This window comes from Henckelia pumila, chromosome 1, assembly GCF_033568475.1.
Source record: "Henckelia pumila isolate YLH828 chromosome 1, ASM3356847v2, whole genome shotgun sequence".
NCBI classification, from domain to species: domain Eukaryota; kingdom Viridiplantae; phylum Streptophyta; class Magnoliopsida; order Lamiales; family Gesneriaceae; genus Henckelia; species Henckelia pumila.
The window spans coordinates 8,658,608-8,673,358 of NC_133120.1; the positions used below are offsets into that span (position 1 = coordinate 8,658,608).

Sequence of the window (14,751 nt, forward strand, 5' to 3'; positions counted from 1 at the left end):
AAGAGTTCTTGATTGTGATACTTGCACTGAATTGTCTTAGGTCGGCGAACAGTCTTGAGACTTTGTCTTTTGAAGTTGCATGTAGCTGGGGTAACATGTCACACCGCACGTTCTCTTTCGACTGAAGGTGTATCATTGATGATCGAGAGTAGTTGTAAGTTTGTTTTTGTGTGGGAAAACTTATCTAAGGCTATGTTATGCATGATTCATCCTTGCTTATATTATGTGTTCGTTTTGTTTCATTCTGTTTTTGCATGACTTACTCGAGGGCGAGTAAGGAATAAGTATGGGGGAATTTGATAGTTATGTTTGTGTTGCATATTTTAATGTCCTTTAGTTGTTGTTTTGCATTCGTTTATGTGTTTTAATTATGTGTTTTGTTTGTATTTCATATTTTGTGTCTACACAATTTGTTTCCCGGTTTGTTGTGTAGGTCGTGCATTTTGGCGGACGCATGGAAGGAACTATGGAGCAAGAGAAATGCTGAAGATATTTTAAAGGAAAGTTGCCCGATCGATCTACAAGATTATACCGATCGAGCGGGTCATGTGAAGAAGCAAAACAGTAGAAGCTGTAAATTTGGCTCGCTCGATCTGCAAGATTATACCGATCGAGCGGCCGCATTATATTTGAAGGACAGTAGGATCACATTTTTTCTCTCGCTCGATCGGCCAATGTTTATCGATCGAGCGAGCGTCGTTATTCGGGAAGGAATTTTTATTTTTGGAAACTCTTTTATTTTGGACTCTATAGACTTTTAATATGTTTTTTATTCCGTTTTTCAGACATTAATTATCAGACTTTGAAGCTCTCTTTGGCGGCTAGGTTTATTGTTCTATCTTCTTCTTACATTTTCTTCTTTTCTTTTGATTTTTCTTTGGTTTTTCATGAATCGTTGTGGCTAAACCTTAGAAATTGATTGAGGAAGACAAGCCCTTGATTTTGTTTATTCATGAGATTCGAATTTTTCAATGTTTAATTCTTATTGAGTATCAAAATTTGTTTTGTTTTATTTCATGTTTGTATGTGAGATTTTTGGATTGGCCATCTTAAGATTTTTCTATACAAACTATAGCAAAATTAAAATTCAAATCCGTAATTGTTTGAATCAACTAATTTGCGAAGCAAATGCGTTTAATATTTTCTGCTAGTGAATTTTTTAAATCGTAGGAACAACAATTGACTAGATTAAATACAATCGCTGGTACTTGTGTTGTCTACATTCATCAGTTTTACTCATTTGAATGCTACCTTAAATTTAAATCTAGATCGCTGGTATCTGGGTTGATTTATTGGTAAGGGTTAATCTAGAACGTTAGTGTCTAATTAACTAAAATTAAGGTAAAACAGGAATTTGATTTTCAATGATGAATATTTGATGGAATTAATTATTTTTAGGGAATCGATGATTGAATGAATGATATCAAGGGTGTAGTCGACCGATAACAAGACTTCTTTCTCATTGATTTTTTCGTCATAATTTTAATCGTGCATGTTAGTGATAAACTTGAATTTTAATTTGCTTAAATTTTCAGTAGTTAATCTAAAAAATTCAAAAGTACCCAATTTGTTTTATTTTAGAACACATTAAATTTCCCTTTTTCTCGTGGGAACGATCCCTACTCTCACTACTGCATATGTTATTTATCTGAGTTGAGTCGGGTAATTTGGGCGTGACACGATTAAGCGCTACCACATTTGCTACTGTCAAACCATCTGAGGATGACTCCAGCTCTGATGATGATGAGTCCTCTGCCTCAGAGACTCAAACCAATGTTTCTGCTATCAAAGAAGATGCATCTGCATCTGTGCCTGTTACTAAGGAGACCACCATGGTTGATCCTCTTGTTTTTTCGGATGATGAGGAAGCATCAATTGCCAAATTCATGGCTGGAATGTAAGCTTCCAAAAGTAAGAAGCCTAATGTTGCTGCTCCTGCTCCTATTCATGAATTCGATGATGAACCCGATGAAGAAATGCTTCAAGAGTATGCTGATAACCGCCCTCGTCCCTTTGATAGTTCAAGCTCTGAATCAAGAGAAGACTCAGATTATGAACAAGACTTGGAAGCAGAGTCAGATTCTGATGACTCTGAGGAAGAAGCTGAAGATGTTGAGGAAGGTGTTGCCGACACCCTGGACAACACCTTAGGAGAAGACTATCGGGTAAATGACTCATACTCCTCTTCTTTTTATACAAAGGATGTTGCAGATTGCTGGGACAAGTATGCTGACCGTGAGTTTCTTGAGGAACATAATATTGATATGGAGAGCTATGGAGCTTAGAATATGGTCAGATTCTTTGAGGTAATAAATTTACTGGCCACCGTCACTACTGTTGGACCGTACTGTAGGGAACTCGTGCGGGAGTTTTATTGCAACCTAACTGAAGCCGTGAAGAATCCAAGATACATGAAGTATGGAAGTGTATGTGCGAGGGCAACTCTTCTCGTTTAGTCCTGCTGTGATTAATGGTTTTCTTCATACACCAGCCAGCGATGATGCTGCTCTACCTACTCTGGATTCAATTACCTATGTCATTAAAGGTGGACTTGTTACAAGTTATCTAGCTCATCCGCATAATCTAGCTGCTGCCAAGCTCACATCTTTATACTTTGTTCTACACAAAATGGCTGTGAAGACCTGGACTTCTTCCGGAAATTCTACTGTGGTTACCAAGCATCAAGCTCCTGTCTTGTATGCTATTGGAACTGAGATTGCATTCAACTATGGCCGATTGGTGTTTGACACAGTCCTGGCCTTTGCAGACTGCGCTCAACCAACACTGAAGTTACCATATCCTTCCTTGATCTATTCTATGTTACTATCTCAGGACATCGAGAAGGATGATGATGAACTGCTTATTGAGCCTGGGAAGTGCTGAAAATTGCACCTGCACTGCTGAAAGGGAATAGGAATTTAGATCTTCCTTGATCAGAAATAGGTGATTCCGAAGATGTTACCAACACCTCCTATGCCATTGCAATTTTTGTACCTCCTTCTGCTGCTCTGAATGTTGATACTGCCTTTATTGAAGCTCAATTGTTGCATGGTGAGCAGAAGATCACTCAGGCTAAGGCTGATCTAGCCTATTATGAAGGGTTGAAGACTCACTATGAGAATCTGCTAAGTAGAGCTGGCTCTTTTGGACAAAAAGGGGGAGAAGAAAGTGATGGAGCTGCACACGAAGAAGAAGAAGAATCTGATATTGATGGTGATACTGAGAGCAATCAATTTTAGTTGTTTGCTTTCATTGGTTTAAGTTTTTTTTTGTTTTTGTGTGTTGCTGATTAGTTTATTTAAGTAGTTTCTGCTCTTAATCAAAACTGTGCTTTTTATTGTTCAGAAATGTTTTGTTCCCTCTTAAATTTGCTTATTGATCTGAAGTGTTGTAGCTAGATGTTGTCAACATCTCGTGACAACACATCTGCTTACATTTAGGGGGAGAATCTGTTTTAGTATTCAGGGGGTGTTTTGATTAAGGGGGAGTTAAGTTGATTTGTTTTTGAATAAAATGTGTTTTTTTCCAAAAAGGTAAAAAGAGAGAGATTGAAAGAAATATTTTATTCTTAAAATTTCTCAAGTTTTGAAAAAGATTTTATTAAATATATTTTGCCTTTCTTGGACATGAAGTAACTTTTATATAAGTTATTTATTTCCTTGGATAAGTTGATTTGAGATATTGTTAAGTTATTATAATATTTATCATATCATATCTAAAGTATATCTTTCTTTATTTATGATCAAATCAAAATAATCCTACGCATAAAAGGAAACATGTTGAAGAAGGATTCTTGTGCTATTTAAGGAGATGGACGTGCAACAAGGGAAGGGACCGAAAATTAGAGAGACCGACCAATCGAGATTTTCTTAATAGCTTCACATACGTACGTTGAGAAAAGAACTGAAGATCTTCTGAAGCTTGCATCGGTTGTGATTTCTTGAAGCCTTGAAGATCACTTGAAGATCATTGATCAAGAAGTGTGCTGCTCACATGTTTTGGCTTCAAGAATTTTTCTCCTTGTCTCGTTTTATTATTCTATCGTGCATAGAATTTTTTAGGAGAACTTTTATTGTGTATTTTCTCACTCGTGTTGAGAAATTTTTTTTTACAATAATCACTAGTTTTAGGGTTTGTAAAACTCTTTGAATTATTTTCTAGTGAAAGTTTTGCCCTGAGGCGCTGCAAGAGTATTTTATACTCTTGCTTAAAACATTTGAGTCTGTTTATTTGGTTGCTTGTTTATTTTATTCATGCTTAAATTATATTCCGCTGCAAATTACTCAAGGTGTTATTGAACGTGTTGTCAATACCTTGTGACAACACCTCAAACTGTTTATGTACAACCCCGATTCCTTTGCAAATTCATTTATTTATTTTTAGAAGCAAACGTAAGAAAAACTTCAACATATAACTAAACTGAATTTCTTTTAGAATAATTGAGAAAGAAAATTGAGCACTGAAAATCCTCTAAACTCCTCATTACCATTGATATCAGTCCTCTGGAACTAACCCTCCGAGATGTAAGCTCATAACATTGTTTCATCACCGAATAAAAGGTCTGAAAATCATTAAACAATAAATAAAAAATAAAAAATAAAAACGGTTTTCCGATATACGAGGTCTAGAACAACGGATATCAACCCACGACACTACAATAAAAAAGGCTAAAGACAATGGTTTTTTATTGTTGTCATATGTAGTTTAAAACTGTTGTTGAAGGATGTTAAGACATGCTCAAAGACAATGGTTAAAATGAAAAAAAGACGACAGTTTTACTATAAAACCGTTGTCTTTTTTTCTTTTTAACTGTTGTCTTTGAGTGTGTCTTTCACAACATGGCGTTCAACAACAGTTTTAAACTACCTAAGACAACAGTGAAAAATTGTTTTCTTTTTTTCAGATAAAAAACAAAAAAAATTAATTTGATCGATATACAATTTTTCAGTATTGAAAATCATTCCTAATACAAAATTAGAAAATAAAATTTAATATATAATTATTTTCAACATTCGAATATAATATTTACAATGTTATGAAGTCATTTCATAAGCAACTAGAAAAATGACAAATAACGACACTAATAAAACAAAGGTAGAACAAGTTTCACGGAGCAATAACTAATGACTTTCCAAATCAAGTTTTATTTGTGGTTATGATTTGAATAAAAATTTTAATACTTTGGGTAGTCTTTGTTTTGGATTTTTTTTCGCGTCATTTCTATATAAAATGATCAATTATGCCTGATTGTATGAAACTAGTCCTAAAATTGAATTTCAATTTAAGTCCAAATTCTACCAGTGTGTGTTTGATTAAATCGTGGGAATATTTGGTATAGAATTCCGACTTGGTATGTTTGATAAAAGAAATAGAGCTCCGTTTTTGTAAATGACACCAAAATCATTTATTTTAATTACGAATCCAATGAATTATGCTCATTTTCCTGAAACTACTCGTGTTAGATTTTGTACGAGTTCATTATTATGCAGATTGTTCTTACAGATTTTGGGTACAGATGTTTAAGAATTGGAATTTGATGTCAACTTAAAAGTTATAATTAATCGAATTAGATTTCATTTCCAATTCGCGGAGCTTGATTTGGATGAAAGATGAATTAAATATGAATTTTATAATAAAAATTGGCAAATCTGGAATTCTTTTTCGACATTGCACTCGATTTCTGTTTCATGTTCACTTTAGGATTTGGGATAGGTTTTTTTTTTTTTTTTTTTTTTTTTGCATAAAAACACGTTTTGACGATATTTGTGTTAATTTCTTTACATTTTAGAATACAGTACAAAAATGGTGAGCATGTTTACTTTACTTTAGGATTTGGGCTATATTTTTTATGCATCGGAACACGTGTTTTAGGGACCAAATTCAGCGAGCCCAGGTTAGATGAAGTAATTCCCACCTTCACTTATTTGGTTGGTTTCCTTCAAATTATATTTATTGATCCACATAGGATGTAACAAAGAGCACATAAAAATCAGTAGGCTAAGAAACCCTAGGATAAGTTTGCAAGCTTAGCTCTTTCGTAAATACAGTAGCTTTAGTAAGTAGAAGATAAATTCAGAAGGTTTTAATTTCGAGCAAAAATCAGTTGTCTACTATATGTAGTAGACACATCATTTATTAGTCGTTCTGATCTCATAGTACACTTCATTTATTGCCGCAGACTAGCATTTATGACGAATTTATTGCATATCCTTTATGAGTATGAAAGATGTGACGTACTAATAAAAACATATTAATTCCTTGATTGAATGCACAATAAATGAAGAAGATAATAGAACTGTTTATTAACGTTGGATCAAAAGTTATAAAATGATCATGACCTCAATTGAGTGGCCGAGACACACACACACACACAGAGAAGAGAAAATCAGTTATCAAGCAAAATATATCAAGTCTCAAAACACTAGAAAGACTACTCTTGCACACTCAACAAATATACATCAGATCCTTATATCATTTGTGTTTTGATTCATTGTATCATTTTCAGAGTACATGCTTTGTAAAATTTTAGAAGAAGTTCTTTCAAAAGTGTGTGAGTTGTAAAAGTGTTGTGTGGACTAGGAGTGACATTGCAGGCTAATAGAACCGTTTATTAATGTTGGATCAAAATTTATAAAATGATCATTGGCTCAATCGAGTGGAGACACACACAGAGAGAGAAGATAAAATAAGTGATCAAGCAAAATATATCAGTCTCAAAACACTAGAAAGACTACTTTTGCACACTCAACAAATATACATCAGATCCTTAGATCATTTGTGCTTTGATTCATTGTATCATTTCGAGTCTCTACTGCTTTACATATCTTTGAGCTTCTACAAGTTTCAGTAGTCCGTTTTTTCACTATACTAGTAGACTATTGTCTTGCCAGTCAGAACGAGACTCGCCTGGAAAGCTGCTAAAATCAGTTCCAGGCCGAGTAGAAAAAAAAAATTTAAGAGTGTTCACTCACCCCCTCTAAATACTCCGCATCAATCCTACAGGAGCTATGTACCCTTTCAATCTGTACTGAGAAGATATTTTTTTTGAGTTATTTGCACCAAACACCCCTGTGAAATATTGAAAATGCACACTTCTCCCCTGTGAAATTTTAATAGACATCTTCAAACCTGACCTTTTATAAAATTAGCACACTCGCCCCTTCAGATGACTGATTGTTGCGCACGCACCCCTTATGCGACTGGGCAAACATTTTGATATTTTTTTGCACCAAATACCCCTGTGAAATATTTAAAATGCATATTTGACCCCCTAAGAGTATAATTTTTAATTCTATTCAACCCATAATATATAATTTTTATTAAAATCCAATTATAAATATTTAGCAAACATTTTTTGTTTTATTAATTTTTATTATTTATTTTAAATGTATTATCATTAATTAATTTTTTTCTAAAAAAATATTATTACTTTATCCTGATATCATTATTTTATTAAACTCACTTCGTATTTTCAACTTCTCCATTAAACATGCAATCATAAACAAGGATTTAAATAATTTCAAGTACCAAAATATTGAACTAAACTGATAAGTTCAAACATATTGCTTTTTCGATTTAGAACTATATATTATTGAAACAAAATTTAAATTTTTCGAAAAGATGCATTGCAGAATTTATAAAAAATAACATGGTTATATAATTCTAGATCGAAAAAGTAATATTCATGAACTTATCATTTTGGTTCAATATTTTTGTACTTTTAGATATTTAAATCCTTATTTTTGATGTTTAATGAAAAAGTTAAAAACACGAAGTGATGTGATAAAATAATGATAACGAGATAAAATAATAATATTTTTTTAGAAACAAATTAATTAAAAATTATATATTTAAAATAAAAAATAAAAAATGTTTGAAAAATATTTTATAATTGGATCTTAATAAATATTGTGTATTATTATTTAATTCAAATTCTGTAATGCATTTTAAAAAAAATTAGATTTTGGTTCAAAAATATATATTTTTAAATTTAAAAGTAATATGCATGAACTTATTATTTTAGTTTAATATTTTATTACTTTTAGGTATTTAAATCTCGTTTATAAATGCATGTTTAATGGAGAAGTTCGAAACAAGAAGTGAGTTTAATAAAATAATGATAGCAAGATAAAATAGTAATATTTTTTAGAAAACAATTAATTATTCATAATAAATTTAATTTTAAAATAAAAATTAATAAAATGAAAAGTTTTTACTAAATATTTTATAATAGGATTTTAATAAAAATTGTGTATTATGAGTTGAATAGATTTAAAAATTATACTCTCAGGGGGTCAAATATGCATTTTTAATATTTCACAAGGGTATTCGGTGCAAAAAAAATATCAAAATATTTGCCCAATTGCATGAGGGGCACGTGCGCAACAATCACTCATCTGAAGGGGCGAGTGTGCTAATTTTATAAAAGATCAAGGTTGAAGATGTCTATTAAAATTTCAAAAGAAAAAAATGTGCATTTTCAATATTTCACGTAGGTATTTGGTTCAAATAACACTAATTTTTTTAATCATAAACTAACACGGTCCATTTCAAAATGCCAACGGAGAAGAAAATGAAATTACCTCAGAATTGCTTGTTTTAATTTCGACTTGTCGAAATATATTCATCAATTCCCACTTGTCTTTCCCACTTGTCTTAGAATCCAACATATATACAGCAAAAATATGATTAAATATGATGACTCATTATATCCGTTGGACACTTGTCCTTTCACCACAGACCACGCAAATTGTCACGTGTAATTGAGTGCCGCGTGTCTAACTATTAGTTGGCACTAAATTGTCCAAATTATTGCAGAATTTAATATTGCAGAATATTGCATGCTTTTGCATTTAATTTTTTCGGGCAACCATTATTTTTAATTATTAATTTTCATGAGGAGAAATATATATTTTTACTTAAAAAAAGGAATATGTTATCAAAAAGAAAATAACTTTTATAACTTTTTTGCTCAAAATCAAAATGTTACATTGATTCTTGCTGGAAAAAAAAAATAGATTATATATTTTTAGGTTGTATTTGGATTGATTGATTTGATACAGAGGGATGCATTTGATTTAGGGGAGAATTCCAATATTGGATTTCAAAAAATAATTATTTTTAGTGTATTTCAAATTAAACATAATTATTTTAGATTTTATTCATCCAAATAAGTCAAGTAATTTAAAACCATGAAGTTATTTTATAAAAATTTGTCGTCCAAACACAATCTTAGAACTTATTTTACACGCATGTTATAGAAAATATAACGCATTTGTACCAATAATAAAATGAATACTTAATTTTGTATTCCATATACTTAATTTCATAAATAAATGTGTGTACATTTTTTACTGAAAGTTGGCTGATGTAAAATGGAGTGCTAATATCATTATTGTATCAATATTAATAAACATATGAACTCAAGAACATGAGACTTATAAAACACCGATAAAAAAAAAAAAAAAAAAAAAAACCCTATTTATCCTTAAGATTTGACCCAAAAAAAAAAAAAGGGGGAGAGAGAGAAAAACCAGAAAAGAGAAGGCTATATTTCTTGATTTCTTGTTATATCAAGAAAATTCCAGAAAGATTATGGGTTACTCTATAGATTTTGTAAAGGAGGAGTATGTTGCGTCAAGTTCATCACAATTTTGGGGTAATGAAGAGATGAATATTCCTAGGCCGTTGGAGGCTTTAATAGAGACTGGTCCTCCGCCATTTCTCAGCAAGACTTATGATTTTGTGGAAGATCCGAATACAGATGAAATCGTTTCGTGGAGTCGAGGAAACAACAGTTTCATTGTTTGGGATCCTCAGAAATTTGCCAACAATCTTCTTCCAAACTTCTTCAAGCACAAGAATTTCTCAAGTTTTGTCAGGCAGCTTAATACTTATGTGAGTTATAATATTCTGAATTTTAATTTGTATTTTCCCTTTTTTTTTTTTTTTTTTTTTTTTGGTTTTTGGAAATTTGTTTGGTAAAGTCTTTTTCGTTAAAGGAAGAATCTTAGCTCCTCTAATTTAAAATAAGTTCCACCCTTATTTAATTATAGAGTTTAATTCATTATATAATAGTATGTTATATTGAAGAGAGAAACTAGCTTCACAAATCTTCCGTTGCATTTGCATCGATGATTTGGAAGGATGAATTTCAGATCTATGATTTGAAATTTTTAGTCAAAGTTAAAATAAATCCATGGCATATCAATTTTTAGTCAGTATTAAGATCATTACTTCCATGTAATTTCGAAGAGTATGTAATTTGTGTCAATTTAATTGTTTATTTTTTTTTTATTTTTTTTTTATGGAGTATGTAGTTAGTTGACGCTGATTGCAAATGAAGAAATTTGAATTCCCAGGGCTTCAGGAAGGTTGATCCAGACAGGTGGGAGTTTGCAAATGAAGGTTTTTTAAGGGGACAAAGGCATCTTCTGAAGAACATAGTAAGAAGAAAGACACAGTATAGTTCGAGTTCTGATGCTGAAATCGATCGTTTAAGGCGCAACAAGCAAGCTCTGGTGATGGAATTAGTGAAACTTAGGGAGCAACAACAGGCCACTTTGTCATGTCTTAGAACAATGGAACAAAGGCTTAGAGTGGCGGAAATGAAGCAAAAACAAATCACAGGTTTCTTGACAAAAGCTATACAAGACCCCACTTTCTTGCCACAGATATTGCGGCGTAAAGAGCGGAAGAAAGAGCTTGAAGAAGATTTAAGCAACAAAAGCAGAAGAAGAATAATAATAAACCATGCCTCCAAAATTGTTGGGGATGAACAATTACTACTGTTCCATGAAGGGGACAACAATATTGGGTTTTCTGGAAGTGGAGAAAATGCATACGAATATGGTGTTGGAATGGAGCAATGTGGAGATGGGAACTTTTGTGTTAAGCTAGAGCCTCAAGAGTACAACGATATCCCAAGATTTGGTGATTTGGAGCTTGAGAAATTGGCATTGAGTATGCAAAAACCTCAAGTGAATATGGAGGGAAAATTTTGGGAAAAAGAGGATTGTAAACCAGTTGATGAAGGGTTTTGGGAAGAATTGATAAATGAGTGGATGAATGAAATTGGGACACTTGGTGTTCACGAGGGTGGCCGGGCATGATTTGGCTGAGGAATTGGGGTTTCTTGGGTTCGAACCAGAGATAGCAAAAGTAGATTAAATTTTTTTAGGGCTTGTATATAATTTTCCTCCCTAATTATTATATGGGTTATATTATATGTACAAGGAGTGTTACACGTTGGGTTACACATTACATTTAAAATTACATGATTATCCTATATGCATTTTTGAAAGTTATTTTTTCAAATAAAATGCATGGATAATTATGTAATTTTAAGTGTAATGTATAACCCAATGTGTAAATTTCCATATACATGTAGCATTATCTATAATATATATATACATGAAACTTCCTTTTTTGTTGTTGTTGATAAAGTAATATGGAGCTAATGGGCTCGATGCTGTTGTAATATGCAACACTAATATATATAATGTATTTTTAGATGTATCGCCTTTGATTTTTCCTACTACCCATGGGCCATGACCTCCAATTCAGCCAATAGCACACTTCGATTGTTAAATTATCGATTCCATTTGAGCAACTATTTATAAAATTATTTTTTAACAAAATTTTTATAAAATAAAATGTTAATAAAGTTGAAAAGGTTTTTAGATCAACTATCTTACAAACGATTTTATAGTTTTTAAATAATTAAAAAGGTGTTTGTATAATTATTCAATAAAAACTTTTTAATTCTCTTTTAAACCACGTTCTTTAATTAATACAAACTTGTACAATAATATAAAACTTGGTATTTGTTAGGATCGGTTTGAATGTGTAGAGGAGGGTACGTGAATACACTTCAAAACTATCGAATGAGCTAAGTGTAAATTCAATCAGTTTTGTGATTGAATTCCAAATCTTGATATCTAATGCAAGTTGACAAACAATGAATGTGCGAAAATATGTCTAGAGGAAAATTCTAAACACTTAAACTAAATATGTATGCAAGACTGATAGTTTGTATGTAGACTGATAAAAGACACAGTGAGATATTTATGGATGTTCGAATATTTCAATTACTCCTACGTCACTATTTCTTCCTCCTCGGAAGGATATCACTAGAAGAATTTGATTTTACAACACAATTGCAAAACCCCAATCCAAGACTAGGACTTACACACAACAGCCTATCTCAGAACTCCTAGTTACAACTTAGTTGCAGTCCTAAACTGATAAGATACAAGTGTTACAAACTCGATTTGAACTTGCACAAAAATGATCCTTGAATGATCAGAATAACTGTTTAAGTGTTGTGCTTCGAGTTTCTTGATCAGATTGCTTAACAGACTTGAAGGCTTGAATGTTCAAATGTTCGCGGGAGCAAAATTTGTTCCTCAATTGATCAAGATGTCTATTTATAGGCTTCGGAATCCAACGGTCATTGTGGAGACCTCAGGTTCGATCTACAACTCAACGAAGCAACCAAGTTGGGACAGGAAATTTTTTTTAAAATGCGTCCCTAAGGGGCGCGGGGGCGCTGCAACTGCGCACCAACCCATATTTTCTCTTTTTTTGATTTCTTCCTTGAAAACCCCAAATGGCGCCAACTCGATGCGACAATCAAATCCTACAATAAAAGGAGTTCGAAGAACATTCAAATGAGTAGAAATACAACATGTTCAATAAATACAAATATTCGACATATTTCAAAAAGAGTTCAAAAACAACTGGACTGTTAAACCCGAGCTCCACTTCTACTCTCAATCCCTAGCCCTAAAGGTCCTCTAAAGCTCGACTCTGAACCACCTAACGCAATGCACACACACGAAACAAAGAAACAGCCATAAAAACCGATGAGAATACACTCAGTATGAACGACGAAAATAAATGAACATTTAAGCATTTCAAATACGATATTATAAATCCATAAAATCTAGGATGGATGATGTATCAAATGAAATGCATGCTCAAAAATCTGAGGGCTATCGAATCGCTGATTCAATCTGAATCTCGACTATATGGATCCCAAGGGAAAAGAAAACACAACAACACCACCTACTCTCCCAATCGGGGTGGGTGTTGGGCTTCTCAACCCCGGACTTTGGCGCAACTATATTGAGTATTCTGGTCATAGGAGCTGCTCTGCATCCTATGCCACTCAAGTATAGACCAAAATGTCCGCTACAATAAAGTCAAATCTGCCATCAAAGCTCAAAGATATATGGCTCAATATGAATGAGATGATGTAATTCAAATATATATATCGATAGTCATCGAGCCAAGGCAAGAAACATAATTCATGCTATCATAACAATCACATAATCAAATAATTCATAAGCAAGAAATTGTGTGGTTTAGGGGCTCGAGAAATCTCATAACCGTCTCGAGGATTCAATCCCAAATTTTGTTGTCGGCTCATACCTCGATATTTCTGAATTCTGGAAAGCTCAAATCCTGAAATAATTAATTCAATCAATCCAAAAAATTCCATTCGAGCGACTCGGCATTCTAAAACAAACAAAACCGAACCAACCTCTACCGAACTCTTAATAAATAAAACTCTGGAAACTTTGAATCGAGTCAACCCCAAATCAAATCTGAAATGAATAATAAAATTGCACAATATCACTTCTAAATTCCTCGGCCCAAACCAATACCAATAAACTCTTTCAAAATAAATCCGACGGCATAACGACTAAAAATAGGATATTTCCAAAATTCTCAACATCAATATCATCACAATTCCACCACAATATCATCATCAAATTTTCGAAATCTTCAGCCCCTAAAACATGGGATCTTTCAAAAATCATCCAAAAATGAAAAACATGCTCAAACGATGGTATTTTTTCAAACCGTCTTAGATATACCATCTCTATCAACTCACGAACATGTTTATACAATCAAATCTCGACTCTAACATCATCCAAAAATTAGAACTTGGTAAAATTCATAAAATTTACGTCAAAACGTAGCTCTCGACACAAGGAGTGCAAATATGAAATTATCTTCAAATTCTACCGGTCGGATGATGCGGATCGGAGCTTGGAGTGGAACGTTAATGGCGTTGGAAGCTTTCTGAAATTCCTCTGCTTCTTCTCGGTTATGCAAAGGAGATAACAAATCTCATTTTTTATTGGTTAGGAGACTAGTGAAAGGTCCAATCGCACTTTACTCCCTGACCAATCTCAAAAACTTTAATTTAGTCCCTAAATTTCTGAAACTCAAAATTTAAATCCAAAATACCATAAATTCTTAATTTAAATATTTTTGGGGCATTACAGTCATAATTTTGAAATGTCTCTGATAGGATTTGAATTATTCCCGTTGCTTCGTCATTTTCACCAACATTCTCTTCACCCAACATCTTCTGGGATTGCGGCGTTATGTTGCAGGGGTGTCAGAGTATGGAAAAATTTATCCAATTAAAGTTGCTATGGTAGACTGATGTAGTATGTAAGGAGTTCCAATCGACCATTTTACTTCTTTGGTACTTGTCTTCGCAATATTAGTTTGGTAGCTCGGTTTACTACCTTTCTTCATGACATCAGTCTGGTATCTCATGATATAAGTTTAGTGCTCATATTTATAACATCAGTTTAGCACTTGTCTTTGAGTGATCAGTTTGTATCTTTTATTTGAAGGAGTCAGTTTAGCAATTTTAAAGTCGCATTTTTCTTCATAAAGTCGCTCGTTTTCTTGAAGACTCGGTTTGACGCTTTTCTTTATAGTTGGTTT

At 32.7% G+C, this 14,751-nt stretch overlaps 1 protein-coding gene across 1 annotated transcript; it reads left to right on the top strand.

Moving 5' to 3' along the window:
• The first annotated feature begins 9,522 nt into the window (after positions 1-9,522).
• Positions 9,523-11,274, top strand: LOC140875358 (heat stress transcription factor A-7a-like). The gene is made up of 2 exons (XM_073279022.1): positions 9,523-9,897; positions 10,362-11,274. The coding sequence occupies exons 1-2, from the start codon at positions 9,595-9,597 to the stop codon at positions 11,109-11,111; spliced, it is 1,053 nt and encodes a 350-aa protein (XP_073135123.1). The 5' UTR covers positions 9,523-9,594; the 3' UTR covers positions 11,112-11,274.
• The last annotated feature ends 3,477 nt before the right edge of the window (positions 11,275-14,751 follow it).

Coding starts and splice junctions, on each gene's coding strand:
- LOC140875358 (XM_073279022.1), top strand. CDS start 9,595: ATGGGTTACTCTATAGATTTTGTAAAGGAGGAGTATGTTGCGTCAAGT. Junction 9,898..10,361: donor TCAGGCAGCTTAATACTTAT/GTGAGTTATAAT, acceptor TTGAATTCCCAG/GGCTTCAGGAAGGTTGATCC.